General features: G+C 41.3%; 1 protein-coding gene across 1 annotated transcript in view; it reads left to right on the top strand.

The window, feature by feature from the left end:
- Positions 1-11,055, top strand: part of sacm1lb (SAC1 like phosphatidylinositide phosphatase b) — a 41,494-nt gene extending 30,439 nt beyond the window's left edge. The window contains exons 9-20 of the mRNA XM_076280600.1: positions 188-273; positions 753-839; positions 971-1,039; positions 1,189-1,268; positions 1,359-1,457; positions 1,615-1,753; positions 4,664-4,733; positions 4,845-4,917; positions 7,765-7,858; positions 8,120-8,212; positions 8,322-8,379; positions 8,657-11,055. Coding sequence (XP_076136715.1) covers positions 188-273; positions 753-839; positions 971-1,039; positions 1,189-1,268; positions 1,359-1,457; positions 1,615-1,753; positions 4,664-4,733; positions 4,845-4,917; positions 7,765-7,858; positions 8,120-8,212; positions 8,322-8,379; positions 8,657-8,793 — 1,085 coding nt within the window. The 3' untranslated portion in view covers positions 8,794-11,055. The remainder of the gene's footprint in view (positions 1-187; positions 274-752; positions 840-970; positions 1,040-1,188; positions 1,269-1,358; positions 1,458-1,614; positions 1,754-4,663; positions 4,734-4,844; positions 4,918-7,764; positions 7,859-8,119; positions 8,213-8,321; positions 8,380-8,656) is intronic.
- The last annotated feature ends 5,623 nt before the right edge of the window (positions 11,056-16,678 follow it).

Genomic DNA, 16,678 nt, shown 5'->3' with positions numbered 1-16,678 from the left:
TTTGTCTTTTCATGCCCTTAAAGGGCATTTGAAAGAGTGACAAGACAGCACCCTGGGCGGGATACAACAAAGACTAACTGTACACATAAAGCTATGCTCAGTAGCTTTCATCTTTACTGCCATATGCTGTTAGCATAACTTTATGACAACATAATACATAACTTTATTTAACTTCTCCCTCATTCAGGCATTGACTCTGAAGGCCATGCTGCCAACTTTGTGGAAACAGAACAGATCATTCAGTACAATGGCTCAAAAGCTTCATTTGTGCAGGTGAGTTATAGATAGCCCCTGTTGTGGAATATTTTAATTATTGCTTAATAGTCATAGCACTTATGTCTACACATTTAAGATTCTGCATAGCACTTATGTCTACACATTTAAGATTATGCAGAAGACTCTGCATAATCTTATTGCAATGCTAGTCTTCTTTTCAAAGGAATGGATTACTTGCCCAACCAGAACACGTACACATGTTCAAGTAGCTTTGCATTTAGAACATCCAAGCTATAAAGAATGTAGTTTTTCCCTTGCTATTTCCATGAGGTGTTTTTAGCCTTTGGAGTTTAATGGAAGTTTTACGTTTGGGGTTTAATGAGAGATTTAACTACAACGGTTATCTAACTCCTGCCCTCTCTTTGAGTATAAAGTTACCTTGTCTGGCCTTGCAGTTCCTCGGACAGGTGTTAGGTGGTCTAATAACTTCTTATAACTTCTTATAACTTGTCCCTCTCCCCTTCTCCTCTGCACAGACTCGAGGATCCATTCCCTTCTACTGGTCCCAAAGGCCAAACCTCAAATACAAGCCCAAACCACAGATTAGCAAAAATACCAACCATGTAAGATGACCGCTCCCTATGTATCACTGGTGAATTTATGTACACTTTTTAATTGATATATAATGGCCTCCATCCAGAGAATCTCTGTAAGTAATGATTATCTTCTTCCTTTTTTTCCTGTTTCCTTTCAGCTTGATGCTCTCCAAAGGCATTTTGACTCTCAGATCATCACATATGGGAAACAAGTGATTTTAAACTTGGTAGGTGTTTTTAACCCATTTAAATTATATTCTTTTTAAGTCTTCGACAAATTATTTTCATTGTATTTGTCTATACTTAAATTTTCATAAAGAGTAAGATTTATTAAAAAAAACTTTTCTAAAGGAATGATACATTTGTCCTGTTCTAGATTAATCAGAAAGGTTCCGAAAAACCCTTGGAACTTGCCTTTTCCAAGATGGTGTCCAGTTTAGGGAATGGCATGGTGAAGTAAGTGAGCCTGTGGATTCTACTCTGAAACATGTTGTATTTGCTGATCATAGCCTCCCTGGCTAACTGCACTGCTTGTCTCCCTTGTAGGTATATAGCATTTGATTTCCATAAAGAGTGCAGTCGGATGAGGTGGCATCGCCTGCAGATTTTGGTGGACATGGTGGCTGAGATGCAAGATGAATTTGGGTATGCATTACCCAACTTTTGGTGGCTTTGTACGATATAACCTAAAATTTGTCCACCTTCACACATTTACGCAGTCTTCAGCATTCCACAGATCTGGTGCATTTAGTGAGGTGATTGCCTTGTCTGGTGATGGTAACTAATCTCATCACTTCCGCAGTTACTTCCTGGTGGATGCCGATGGCTCTGTGATTGTTCAGCAAGAGGGAACGTTCCGCAGCAACTGCATGGACTGCTTGGACCGTACCAATGTGGTGCAGAGCCTCCTGGCCCGCCGCTCCCTCCAGTCGCAGCTACAGGTGACGCTCCCACGACGACCTTCTTGCTCACACATTTACTTCTCTCTTCAGCCCCCCTTCAACATAACTTTGCCTTTGCTTTATTTCTTAACTTATTTTGGGGATAATTTGTTTTTTTCGCAGAGGCGCAGGTCATTTAAGCAATAAGCCCCGAGAGGCCATAGGTTACACTGATTTTAGAACACATAAGGGGCATTGTTAGGCACGACGCGCTAGCGGAGTAAAACCCTCCTTAGCTGTTCTACAATCAGTATAACCTATGGCAGTGGTCCCCAAACTTTTTCTTCCGAGGGCCAGCTCACTATGCCTGGCTCTAAGAGAGGGCCAGAGACTCGGAGTATATCAGTAACCATAAATAGCTTAGCGCTGTGAACAAAGGCAGTCTACCTTAGTTGAATATTCCATTACATTTAATCTATAGGCTATTGCAATTTAATACCATTGTTATCTGTGTTTATATTGCCATCATGCCATATCAGTGTAAAATGTAGCTCAAATGAAATAATACTAATAATAGCATTCTCAAAACTATAAGCACGGAGTCCCAAAAGTATATTTTGAACTCTGAACTTTGCATACACAGCTCAAGTTGTGAACAAGCAATATCCTACAAATAATTTAAAGTTCTCAAACTATGAGTTTTATGAAGTGGTGGCAGAAACATCTGAAATGACCACCATTCTAACTTTCACTCACTTTGTGAACTCTGTATGAACATTTGAACGAGTGAATAAAAAATATAAATAATTATACCAGAAAGTTAGTTAGTTATTAACAATTAATTGATACATTTTTAGAATACTTTGAGCACTGATGCAGTCAGCAGAGGCCTCTTACATTGTTTGCAGGTAGGCCTACAAAAAGAGTATTACATGTGTACTGTTAAGACCCGCCATAGAGAATGAATGGGGGAAATTACGGAGGTTATAGTTTGACGATGTCGTACTCCAGTGCGGGCCGGATACTATATACCACGGACATGGTTTGGGGGGCCACCTAAAATGAGGTGACGGGCCGTATCCGGCCCGCGGGCCGTAGTTTGGGGACCACTGACCTATGGACTCAAATGGCTTATTGCTTTTCTAAAACGGTTACTAATAAAGGCACAGCAACGAGAAATGTAACAACTTATTCATAGATAATAATCTTTCCGCCAAGAAAGATATTTCCTCAGTCAGAGTGGTTGCCAAGCAACATCGAGATACAGCTACTTTTGTATCACGTTAGTGCAATAATATAGAACGAAATGCGGTCAAGGTATGTTTGTGCTGGACTTTACAACAGCATTGAACGTGATTCAGTCAATCATTATAAAGGACCGGAACTATCCGAATGTGTGTGTAGCTGTGCAGTACTGTGAAAGGCACATCATGAATTCAAATTGAAAGGAACAGTAATTGCAGCAGTTCATTAGCCCCATTAAAATGTAGGGTCTGGGCACTCACCGTTCGCAGTGCTCAGTCCGAGGGGCGGGGTAATCAGTTGTCTTTCAAATTCTCTCTGCACGCAATAGGACAGCGCTATGAGTCCCACCAGCGGAGCTAGTTGGCTAGTTCAAACTTTTGCCAACTTAATAAAAGCTTAACTTGTGTCACACTGCCAACAGCAACATTATCTTATTTGTTTTCAAGTAGCAGGGGATTCAAGCCAAACCGTTGCAACTCTGCTCGCCTAACGACTCTATACACGATTTGATTGGCCTGATAGAAGTTTAATTTTTCGAGCTCACAAGCCAACGGAGAGTTGCTAGACTAGCCCTGGCAGCAAATTTAATTTGCTGCCGCTAGGGTGCGTCTAGATTTCTAGCCTAGCAGTTCATAGAAGTGTTTTTAACAATCATGCAAACTTTGTACTTGGTGCTCCTGGTGACATGGTCAGTTTACTGTGCAAGTAGTTGAGTAAGTGTGTTAACAGTAAGGTTGGTCTAGACCCTGCAGTGCTTTGTGAGGGTGTCTGGCAGGGGCAGTATGGCCCTGTGGACTTTGAGTATCTGCTGTCTTAACTCATTGAGTGCCAAAAACGTAATATTAAGTTTTTCCTTCCCATGCGTTGAGTGCCAAAAACGTAATATTACATTTTTAGCTTTTTTTTTTAATTACGAAACTAGACACTCTAACACACCTTATATGTGATTTTGGGAACTCTGTGATGAATGGAAATGAAATATATGACGATCGAAAACTCATGAAAACACACAATCTGGACATTTTATCTGGACATTTTATCATAACTCGGATGCTGCTTTGGGTCGAATCAGTGACGCATGCACGTCAGGTCAAAACCAGGCCATTTTCGTGGGTCTATCACTAGGTGGCAGTCTCGCCAGGTCTCGCTGATCACTTCCCGGAAAGTTTACACAAGTAAGTAACAGGCGACACTTCATATTTCATGAAAGACGTTATATCTCCATTTCTAGAAAAAAACAGCGATTTTGATGAAAACTAGCCACTGTTTAGCTTGGGATTTCTCAGGAACAGAGGCGTGTAGAAATACACGGTTTGCACCCACCGAGAGCTTAAAGTCTCACCTTTTAATCGAGCCATTGTATGTGTTCATAGCTATAACACAGAATATGCTGTGGCTGTACAAAAATCATCAACAATGGTCTAGATTGCTGGCACTCTAGGACAAAGCTCCCGAAAACAGCTTGGCATTCAATGAGTTAAAGGGTGATGTTTATCAGAGATGTGGTTGTAAAAAGGGCTTGACATGGAGCCATCCCAGGAGCAGTAAATGATTCAGCGGGGGCTTGTGTGTGTGTGTGTGTGTGTGTGTGTGTGTGTGGGATGCAGTTGTTTGTCATTTGTATTGTCACACCTGCTTGACATGCAAATACAAAGGTACAGTAGAGTACAGTAGGCCTGTACAGTACAGCGCACTGACCTCAACTCTGTCCTGTGGTCCCTGCAGAGAATGGGTGTCCTACATGTGGGCCAGAGGGTCGAGGAGCAGGCCGACTTTGAGAAGGTCTATAAGAATGGTGAGGTTACACCCACTAATCACTGATCCCAGGACAGACACCCTTCAAGTAATTACAGTTTATAGTTGCTTATTTGTTTATAGTTGCTTATTTTCTCTCTCTCTCATTCAGCATGGGCGGATAATGCCAATGCATGTGCCAAACAGTATGCGGGCACGGGGGCGCTGAAGACGGATTTCACACGGTGAGGGTATCACTTGGGCATCACTGCTCCTCGCAACAGCATGTCCCACTGCTCCAGGAGAAAAGAATGGTTAATGTGTAAGAGGCTAAAGTCGTACATTGGCTAGGCCTATCCCCAGAATATCAGCAGCAAACTCAGTCTCTGTCTCACAAAACAGTTTCCAAATAAAACGCACATCGGCCTGTTGTCTATTCTGCCAGCTTGTGACAATATATCGTCCAAAATGCTTGATTGCATTGCATTCTCCACATTTTTAGCTAAATTTTCATGTACCACATCAGCATTTTTGTTCAGTGAATCTTTTGTAAATTGCTTTACAATAGTGTCGGGCCCTTGTCAGCAGCCTTCGGCTTGCCTCTTGCCACTATTCACTCCTTGTCTTCCGATGTCATTTCTGAGTCATCTACAGATGTTTACACACATTCACCTCCCTAAATAGAACCAACTTGACATTGACTTCAACCTGTGTTATATCCTAGATGAGACTGCCATGGGTTATTTTGTTTCGATATTAGCCTATATATAAAACACATAATTGTAGCCTAATATTCAGGGAATAGGCATTTAAAAGAGAGACAGAGAGTGATATGACTAAGAAATGACATCGGGCGATGGCAGTGCGAGATGTTCAGAACGTAAGAGCTAAAACTTCTACAAACTCAATAACATCCACAGCGGAAAAAGAAGGTAAGAAAAATAGTTCGAAAACTTAGATGTGTAAGGCAAGCAAGCAAGTTTGGCGGTTGTTACTAAAAATGTGAACATGCACATTGCACTGTTGTGCGGTGGACTTTCAGAATGAATGGAGTCGGAGTTTCTTTAATATCGAGGCGTCATATTTGTCCGATGGCCTGCTATAAAATGAATTGCGATGTCTGTCTGAAAAAGACGCGCTCGTGCAGTCAAAATGAATGGGAGTCTTCAGAACAGGCTTGTCAGTCAACCTGACATAACAGTGTGTAAAGTAGCCTATAATGTGAATGACTTGTTATTTTATCAAGGATTTCTTTCTTTTTGCAAAAAATAAAGTACAATAGGCATTAATTAGTAGGCCAGGAGCATGCTGAAATTATGTGGCAAATTGCGTTTTTTATTACAATGATAAAATTGTAAAAGGACGTGACCGAAGCTGAGGCAAGCCAGGCAATAGGCCTATAGGCCCGACGGTAATTGTAAAGCAATTTACAAAAGATTCACTGAACAAAAATGCTGATGTGGTACATGACAATTTAGCTAAAAATGTGGAGAATGCAATGCAATCAAGCATTTTGGACGATATATTGTCACAAGCTGGCAGAATAGGCAACAGGCCGATGTGCGTTTTATTTGGAGACTGTTTTGCGAGACAGAGACTGAGTTTGCTGCTGATATTCTGGGGATAGGCTACAACATAGCCAATGTACGACTTTAGCCTTTTAATATATTTGCTGCATTAGATCAGTCTTTCTAGAACAGGCAAGGGCTTTCTAGCCTCACGTCAGCAGCGCTGCATCACCCATATAGCCTACATTAAAACAACCAGCGGATGGTGGGCGGGTGCGGTTTTGAAAATTGTTCAAAAAACTTTGGTGCTGATGGATGGCTGATGGTTGATAAGTTTTGCTATGCAGTTATGGTTGAAATAATAGCCCATCAGCGCATCTCTAGTGTGTGTGCCTCTCTCTCGCTCAGAGGGGAGGGAGAGGCTGAGGGTCGACCCAGCATGGATTCTAAACTCTGTGGTGGATAGGATCTACAATTAGGTGTTAACAATACTACTACGCTAGGTCGAAGTACTCCCAAGTGCTATTGCGCCACACATTGTAGTTCTCCGGTTTATTCGCTTGGAAAATCGCCACGTTTCATGTTGCGTGGCCGTAGCATTTCTATCAACTACTCGTGCAACTGTATTTAAGTCGGGAAAACGTGGATGTTTTTGATTACTTCTACGCTTAGTCCCCGTCAAAGCCCGCTAGCATAGCAACATGCTAACACAGTCCAGCCGCACACCAGAGCGTTTGAGTGCACGTACCGACACGGGAGAGGTATGACTCAACTCGTGAAAGTTAAGGTAAGAACATATATTACTACTGACATTGGGTGGCGTGTTCCTTTAAGGCATAAAATGCACATTGATAAGTGCATATTTAATGAACACTAACCTTGGGTCTCCATACCTTGCGAGTGTGCTGAAACAATTAAATTATCATTCTGTGTTGTTTTATTTCACTATGTTCACATTTATGTTTAATGTTTGTTCTGTTTACAACCTCACGGTTGAAACGGTTTCAAAATAAAAAGTGGTTTCAAAATAAAAGCTCCCGAAACAGAATAGGAAAAGTCCAAAAAATAAGTGAACAACATAAGGATTGCATTGATAATAATATTTAAAAAAGATTGAAAATTGAATCAAATCGTGACACCCCTACGTTTTATTCTGTGTACCTGACTGAAGTTTCCCTTTGGGATAAGAAAGTTACTGAACTGAATTCATCAGCCTGCTCGAAAACTACAGACAGTGCTGCCTCGTGTGTGTGTGTCTGTGTGTGTAGGTGTCTGCATCTGTGTGTGTGTGTAGGTGTCTGCATCTGTGTGTGTGTGTGTAGGTGTCTGCATCTGTGTGTGTGTGTGTAGGTGTCTGCATCTGTGTGTGTGTGTGTGTGTCTGTGTGTGTGTGGGTGTCTGCATCTGTGTGTGTGTGTACGTGTCTGCATCTGTGTGAATATGCTGTGTGTACATATTGGATTTATATGTGATGGATATGATCAGGAATACATGTTACCCAAGTGATGACTTATCATGTGGCTAAGCAGTATTTCAGTGGTGCATATAATCACATCTGCCTCTAATCCCCATCCCCACCTGCAGGACAGGAAGGAGAACCCATGTGGGCCTCCTGATGGACGGCTGGAACTCCATGATCAGATACTACAAGAACAACTTCTCTGACGGATTCAGACAGGTCAGCATACATAGTGATGGAGCATGGAAGTGATTGGCAGTGATTGCATATTTTTGTGTGACCTTCATTTTATCTATAAATAGTATAATGTATACATTTATCTATAAATAGTATATTGTATAAATATATAATTTATGTTGTGTGTATTGGATGCTGAGAGAAACTGTATGTTATTTGATGCAGTGGCTGGAGCCTAAGACAAAAGATATCCTTTATATACTTTCTTATATGTACTCTGCTTTCTTTTTGTCTCTCTGACAGGACTCTATAGATCTTTTCTTAGGTAACTATGCGGTGGATGAGGTGGACATGAGCACACCACTTCATGAGCCCAAAGACTGGAAGTTCCTTACGGTAAGAGCTAGGTGGAGAGATTAAATATCAAAGACATAGTTTAGGGTGAAAAAACATGTTTTGACGTGACATTTTCCAGACTTGACAAACTTGCATTTTTGTTTTTCAGTTGCCCATTATTATGGTGGTGGCATTCTCTATGTGCATAATATGCCTCCTTATGGCAGGTAAGAATGCGTCTGATTTTAAATAATAATTTCTCTCAAATCTATGTAAATTTCAGAATGTTATTTTTAAGAGGCTCTGTACAGCTTGTTTAAAAACAGATTGAAAGATGAACATTCCAGTCTGCTTAGTCAAATGGTATTTGTTGTTAGATTTTCATGTGAATGCAGGTATTTTCCTTTCTTGTAATATGCAGTGTTCTTAACAGAGTAAACCTCAAGCCTATTTACCTCTGTGTGGGGCCTGTTGAGTCACTGCATAATGCCACTTGATTGACAGGTGATACATGGACAGAGACGCTGGCCTACGTGCTGTTCTGGGGCACGGCCAGTGTTGTGACTGCTGGCGTCATCCTCTTCAACGGCCGCGACTTCGTGGACGCGCCCAAGTTGGTGCAGAAGGAGAAGCTGGACTGAATGTGCGCGTGTGGAAAGCAGCTGGGTCCCGCCGACACCCTCAACTCTTCGTCATCCTCCTCCACCGGACCCTCCTCCTTCCCGCGCCTTCGGCAGGACTGGAGTCTGTACTGAGCAGCAGAGAGGTGGAAGGGTTAAGCAGACGAGGAGAGGAGGAAGAAGGTTTGGGGGTGATATGGGACGGGGCGGGACTGGATTGGACGGTGAGGGAGTAGCTCCAGGGACAGATCAGAGACTGGACGAGAGGGCGCCCTCACCGTGGCTGCTGTCCACACATACAAGGATAAAACATGGACGCATGTGCACACACACACACATACACACACATACTCACTCAGATGCACGTTGCTGTGTAGTGGGGGAGACCAGGTATGAGAACCTTCCCAACTCCCAGCCACTGCAACTTCATTGAGATCAGGGGTTTTCTTCATCTCTCTCTCTCTCACCATCTTCTCCTCTAGTCTCCACTCATGTTCTCTCATGCCCTCTCATGTCTCTCTCTCTCTCTCTCTCCTTTCCCCTCATCCACCTGACACCATGAGGCCAGTCCGTTCCCTGGTCTCTTTATCAACTGAGCTTTTAATTACCCATGAAGCCATTCTGCAGTTGCGCTGACGCCACACTGCCATACCCCACATACACAAACTCTGATGCCAGCTCTTCACATGCTGGCCTCATCTCCTCCCAGAGTTTTGCCAAATCTGTGAGCAAGGAATGTTCTTCCACAAGGGAACAATCTTCTCATCAAAGGTCCATTGTTCATACAGCTAAGACCTGTGGCTGCATCTCAGTGTTTAGCGGTTTGTAGGCTTCCAGCAGTAACACGGTCATCAACATAGGATTTTATTTCTGCTGAATATGTACAATATTATATTTTGCCTTTATTTTTGACATTATTATTACCTTGATTTTGGGGTCATCCTTGTCCATATGATATGAAACAGTAACTGTTGAATGAACAACAGACTGCGAAGGGAAGGTTAGCTTTTGGAAGGGGCATGCAGGAACACTACATATGCTATTAAGAACTTGTTGGAGCGATGCTTAAGTGTCCTATGGCAGTCTTTGGCTATGCTGCTTTCCCAAGATGGGGAAGAAAAATGTGTGGGATTTTTTTTCATCACTGAACCGTGCCACGTCTTGTCACATCCTCCTCCCTATGTCCCTCTCCCTTCCTCCTCTCTCAACCCCATGATTTGCTTCTTTGTATTCCCTTCCTCTCCTTCTGTCTCATGTGTGCTGTTTACTGCTGTGTCTTTGGGGCCTCTGCGTCAGACTGCCTTACACTTGGGATGGGAGTGGGGAATGCCTTGTCTTTGTGTGCTTGTGAGATGTTTAGTGTACACTGTCCCATCATGGCACAGCAAGAAGCAGGATGTTCTCTTTTCAAACTCTGCTAATGGGACAGTGCATCTATAATCTCCATTAGTGTGGTCACACACGAGGCAGTCCACCCTTGCATCTTCCATTCCAGTCATAGTAAAATGGTTCTTATTCAATATGCCGCCATACTTTCAGCATACTCTGTATTCTCCCTTATGACATGGCCTCAAAGGCGACATATCATTGGATACCTTTTGTGTCCCTTCTGTTTGAAAACAGCATGTACAAATGTGTCCATCATGTACATCTGAGTAGCAGATCTCAGTCTGTTACTTTCTTTGCAGGTCCCTTATTTATGTATCAAAATGTCAGTGTCAAAGATACATAATTTATTTACCATTTACAATTTTATCCATGATACCACAATTGTGCCCACAATTTTGTGACACAAAATACCATGTGTCTTTGGTGGTAAGAGGCTTTGGCTTTTGCCCTTCTAATAATGTACTGTATATATTTTCCTTTGGAGCAGTGTAGACAGTATGCTTGTCAGTAGACACTATTGTTATTAACTTGCCAAATTAAACATGCTGGGACCTTCACCACCATAGTTAAGATATAGTATTTAGAGGAATAAATGACATGTTATGAAATATATTTTTAGTGGCTTTGACTGAATCACCTTGCTCTACACTGTTTCTTAGGCATGGGCCTCACAATGGGAAATGGCAGACTTTTAAATGTATTCACATAACACAGCACTTTCCCAATGAGTTCTTAAATTATTATCAGTTTTGAATAATTTCATCAGCTCTTGTTGGCTAATTATTTGGGATGTTTCTTTTGTAATAAATATTTTGATTCATGGGAATATGTAATGTCAATATTTTAAGTCTGACGTCTGTCAAGGAGGTTTGTAATAAAAGATGGCAATCTTAATACTTAATACTCGTCTTTCATAAGCTCAGGTGATCACTATTAGGACCGAACAGGCCAAATGTCATATGAGAAAATCTCTACTCTGCCCTATTGAGGAAGATTCAACAAGTTCTTCCCTAATCTGTTACACACGTATAAGGAGGAAAGATTTGGCTACAGTGTGTTATACACTGGCTTAAACGTGCCATAGGCCTTTGCTTGTGCTCACTAATGACATTCCTGAAAGAAATTCCACTAGAACAATTTGGCTGTGGATTTTGCAGTGAGGGAGAAAAACAGGCTTAAAGTGCCACACCAGATTATCCAGAATGAGTGCACAAACAAGACTAAGTGTACAGTACCCTATGGTTTCACACCACACACTAACGTGCATGCACGTGCACTCACACACAGGAAGCAGCTGGGGCTGTCCAATTAGAAAAATGTATTCTTCATGACCTTGACTGGATATGTATTGCAGATATCTGTAATTCAGTTTTGCCTAGTCAAAACGAACATTTTAGATATCCGCAACTGAATTCTTCCTATCCATAATCGTCATTTCAGATATCCACAAAGACATTCTTCCTAGGACAAATGACGCCACATTTGCCATTCATTTCTATGGGGTTTATCATTACGGATATCTACAATTCAGTTGCAGATATCCACTATGTGAATTACGGATATCTGCAATTGAATTGTAGATATCTGTAATTCCAGTTAGAGATATCTACAATTTGATTCTGACTAGTCATAACTCCAGTTGAAGATATCTTTAATTCACTTCAATTCAAGATATCTACATGTTCCTTTTCAGATATCTTGAATTAAGTTTTGACTAGGCGAAATGACATTGTAGATATCTGTAAATGGAATTTTGACTAGTCAAAATGACGTTGTAGATATCTCAAACTGGAGTTAGGGATAGTCATAATTTGATTGTAGATATCTATTATCAAGAAATTGGAGATATCTATAACTTTCATTCTGCCTAGTCAAAATGTAATTATAGATATCTTGAATTAGAGTTTTGACTAGGCGAAATGACGTTAGAGATATCTGTATTGCTATGCAAATTAGGCCCGCATCCCACTTTAGGCGGGAGAAGAGCGTGTTGTTGTTCAAATCATCAAATCACATAGCACCTGTTAACTGTTAACTTTGTAATTAGCACCATGTCAGAGCAGCAGAGGGCGAAGGAGTTTTTAATCGTCTTTTTAATGCTGCAGCCTATGCAAGACAGAAGCTGGCAGCAAGAATTGATGATTCAATGTTGCTTTGATTTTTTCGATTACAGCCAACACCATTATGAATAGAATTTCCTGTAGCTGGTGCTGGTGAATTTAGTAGCCTAGGCCTACTAATTTATGTAGGCTACGACATTACAGCCTGCTTATTCTTCTTCCATTCATAGAAATAAGGAAATAAGCCCACTTTTTCTTCGATTATGTTGGGGAGGGGAAATTAGCTGCATGTCTAAGTAGATGGGCTCTAGCCTAGAAATCTAGACGGGCTCTGCTACGGAACTAAAGAGCAACGTCTTGCACAATAATTTGCACTAGTCATAATGACGTTTGAGATATCTTCACCTTTCATTCTGCCTAGTCAAAACTGAATTAAAGATATCGGCAATTGCCATTTAAGATGTGTGACGAGTTGAATGTTGTTTTCAATGACGTGAGGACAGATATCTGTAATTCAGTTTTGCCTAGTCAAAACTAAATTACAGATATCTCCATCTGACGTTTCGACTAGTCACAATTACGTTACAGATATCTTGAATGACAATTCCAACTATCCAAAATGTAATTGCGACTAGTCAGAAAGACGTTGTTGATATCTACAATGTTAATTCCAGATAGTCAAATTTAGCGGGTAAATGATAAAATCGCTTGCCATAGGGACCTCTTCCATTGAGAGTGATTTCTGCAACCGATTTTATGGTACAGCCAATCAGGACGCAGGGCGGGAGTTTCATAGATGTGACATAGCGTAGAAGCGACCGTGAGACTGTTATCAGCGTCACGGGTTGGCTTCGATGTGAGTGGTTGAAGTAGCACGTCAATAGATGACGGACAAGTGGCTTATTCAATCATATGCAAGCATTTTTTGATTAGGCCCAGCCTTCTGAAGCAACACTTCAATGGATCGGTTCCAGATGGATGAGTGGAGCTAGGCGGAACGAAATTCATCTGGCGAGAGTCAGGTTATTGGCAACCCACTCAAAGGCAAAATAGAGTGTTTCAACCAATAACCGACGAGATGCGCGTTTAGGAGAGTTTTAATTGCACGGGAGGGAGGGGGAGGGAGTAGCGCTAGCGCTCTGTTTTGTTTGAACATCAACAGAAGTTACGTATCCCCGCTATCGCTGATACAACCTTTTACAACGTTTTTCCTCTGATGCTGTCCATAAAAACGTTCCATAATGCTGATAAGCTCCGATGTAGTTGCTTGATTATGATTTGGCTGATTATGGCTTGTACATTTCCCTTTGCGCAGGGATTACGTACCTCAATGGGGATATGATATTGCGTCTTTATTATAGCCTTAATTAAATTGGAGAATGACAATGTTTGTCTGTGTAGATCAAGGCCTTAGTCATGATATCAACATTGGGGGGCAAATTGGGGGGGGGGGGGGGGGGGGGGGGGGAGTATCTTTGTTAACCTCTACCTATTGTAGCCAGAATTAAATTTAAATCTTTCACTTTGGCCTATAGGACACTGACTGGACCTGCTCCTAGTTATTTTAATTCAAGAATCAAGGCGGCCTACATCCCCAACCGCCCACTGCGGTCTTCTGATGAGCATCTGTTATGTCGACCAGGTCTAATTCAAGACTCTTTTCCTCAGTGGTTCCATGTTGGTAGAATGAGTTGCCCAGTGCTCTCCGTTCCTGTGGTAGTTTTGGGTCGTATAAGAGGGGTCTAAAGACATTCCTGTTCAACATGTACTTACGCTTATGGTTTGTGTAATATTGTTTTATTTCCATTAGGCTGTCGATTAATTTGATGATTAATTCTCCTTAATGTAGTCTTACCAGGTCAATGTTTTTTATATTATTGATTGAATGGACATTATTGTTTATTATTGCTTTTTCCCTTATTTTCATTGCTTATTTTATTAGGCTATTGATTGAATTGACATTGTTGTTTATGCTATTCTCCTTAATATAGTTTGACCAACATTCTAATCTGTTCCCTGTTAAATTTTAAATATTATGTTGCTTTTTGTATAGTGTCGCTTTGGACAAAGCTCTGCAAAATCATAACCATACATTACACAGCAATGGCTGAATGCTCGATCGCACCTTTTTAACTAAGGCTTAGACGCTAGGTTTGGACATAGCCTAATAAAAATAACACTGGGGTCCGGGGGATTTTGTTTTATTATACTGGCGACTTATCACACAATTTTAACAGTTTGAAAGGGACAGGATTAAGGAGCAGGCTAGACAGGCCCCTCTTCTGTCTGACTCACGTTACCCCATGCATTATAGCCTACTTGGTTTCTGACAGAAATTACGTTTTGTGCCAACATAAACGCTACCACAGTCTTTATTTGGTGAATTGAGGTGCAAATTCCTTCCTTATGGTTATTGTCCGCGATTCACATTAACTGTAGACTATCACCGCTGCATAAACGTTTCTTTCTTGTGTGCTGTCGCCACATCTGAGTACGTTTTGCCTGCATGGATGCGCGATTGAGTGCGCAAACTGCGCGTAATCTAACAATCAAGATGCAACTCCCATTTCTAAGAGGCCTTTTAAACAGGTTCATTTTTGACATTACTAGTTGCATATGTATGTTTATGTTATAAGACATGTGAAAGAAATGAATGACGCAGGCACGCACAAATTCATAATTTAAAGGAAAATTCCGGTTTTTAGCACTTTAAGGCCCTTCTCTGGTTTGTTTTGGATGAACCAGAGTGGTGGACACCGAAATTTTGACGATTGGTCCCGTCTCGACTTTTCTGACTCGTTTTGAATCGCCTTTTCACTTCTCAGGGTGGCTGGCAATGGGCATACTGTAGTAGGCTACTCAAACATGTCCTAAAACAACCCTTAACGTTCGTTTTCAAAACTGTGCAACTCACCGAGTGGTTAGTGGACTTCGTTGACTATTAAAAGCAAATATATCGGCGCAATGTATGATTCGTATTTGAACCTGAAGCATAGACAGTGGCGCAGCATGCAATGAGTCTTCCAACAGAAATCAATGGGATTTTACAAAATGCCAAATAAAAGACGACAGAAACTGTATTTCGCTCCACTACTTGTTTTGGAACATCAACGAACACCACTAACCACTCGGTGAGTTGCACAGTTTTGAAAACGAACGTTAAGGGTTGTTTTAGGACATGTTTGAGTAGCCTACTACAGTATGCCCATTGCCAGCCACCCTGAGAAGTGAAAAGGCGAATTAAAACGAGTCAGAAAAGTCGAGACAGGACCAATCGTCAAAATTTCGGTGTCCACCACTCTAGTTCATCCAAAACAAACCAGAAAAGGGCCTTAAAGTGCTAAAAACCGGAAATTTCCTTTAAACTAAACAGGCACTTCACTTTCGCTATCGAGAAAATAGGCTACGACATGGACAATTCTTCAAAGTTCCCTTTGGAGTCTGATCGGCTCCAAAAATTAACGGGGTTTCCTTAGCCTGTGCTACACCTTTCCAGCAAGTTTTGCGAGAATTGCAGGCCTACCGGTAGCTTTTGCGATATTGTTCACAGCCAGTAGCCGCAGTAGGCCTATGCTGCAGTAAATGGAAGATTTTGATAGCGAAAAACGCAAAACCACCAGGACAAACCACTTAGGGGTATAGGCTACTCTCTTTGGAACTAGGTTAGCCTACTCATTAAGTGCTTTATTTGCGTTTGATTACATTTGTCAATGACCATTTCTGGTGATTGATGGTTTCCTGGCGTTTTTTGCCCCTTTATTTATTTTGTTATGTCCGTATATTTGGAGGGACATTTTGGTAATTTCTGAATATATGTCTATGATGACTACGGCCCTGGGGCCTCATTTATAAAAGGGTTGCGTAGAAACCATCCTTCATTTGATCTTAGATAATTTCTGAAATGATCGTACGTGTGATTCAGAGAAAACGAACGTACGCACAAAAAACGTGCGTACGCCACCCTTCCAGATGTGCCCATTATAAATCACAAATGAACGTCAACTTGTGCGCAGACGGATGCTTTTAGGTCTCCGCCTTGTAAACACCCCCTCATCAATATCATTAGCATATGTTTTAATGAAATCAATGGCCTAAAAGCTGTAGCTTATGTAAAATTATATATTGAAAACATTGTATAGGCCTAGCCTATGCCATCTGATGTAAACTATATGCGTCAGTTCGAATAGCTTAACTAATTATGTTTTTTCCAGCAAAGCTTTCTGGAAAGAGATCGTATGCATCCATGTCCATTGTCCTCTGCTCGCTTTCATTCCTTTTGCTTGCAGTAATGTGAATAATCAACATTTCGTATGTTTAGGCCTACTTTGTAGAAAAAAAATGGGTAGGCCTAGCTTATGAAGGAAAGACCTCTAGGCCTATATAATCCTGTACGTTATGGTACAGTAGGCTACTGTACGTTTCCAACATGACCCATGGTAATATGCTGATTTAGCCTA

Source organism: Alosa pseudoharengus, unplaced genomic scaffold (genome assembly GCF_046254945.1).
Source record: "Alosa pseudoharengus isolate Yale_2024_CS ecotype anadromous, Long Island Sound unplaced genomic scaffold, YU_APseudo_1.1 YU_APseudo_1.1_scf_12, whole genome shotgun sequence".
Lineage (NCBI taxonomy): Eukaryota > Metazoa > Chordata > Actinopteri > Clupeiformes > Clupeidae > Alosa > Alosa pseudoharengus.
The sequence above is the reverse complement of the archived record's forward strand: the minus strand, read 5'-3'. Positions and strand labels throughout refer to the sequence as shown.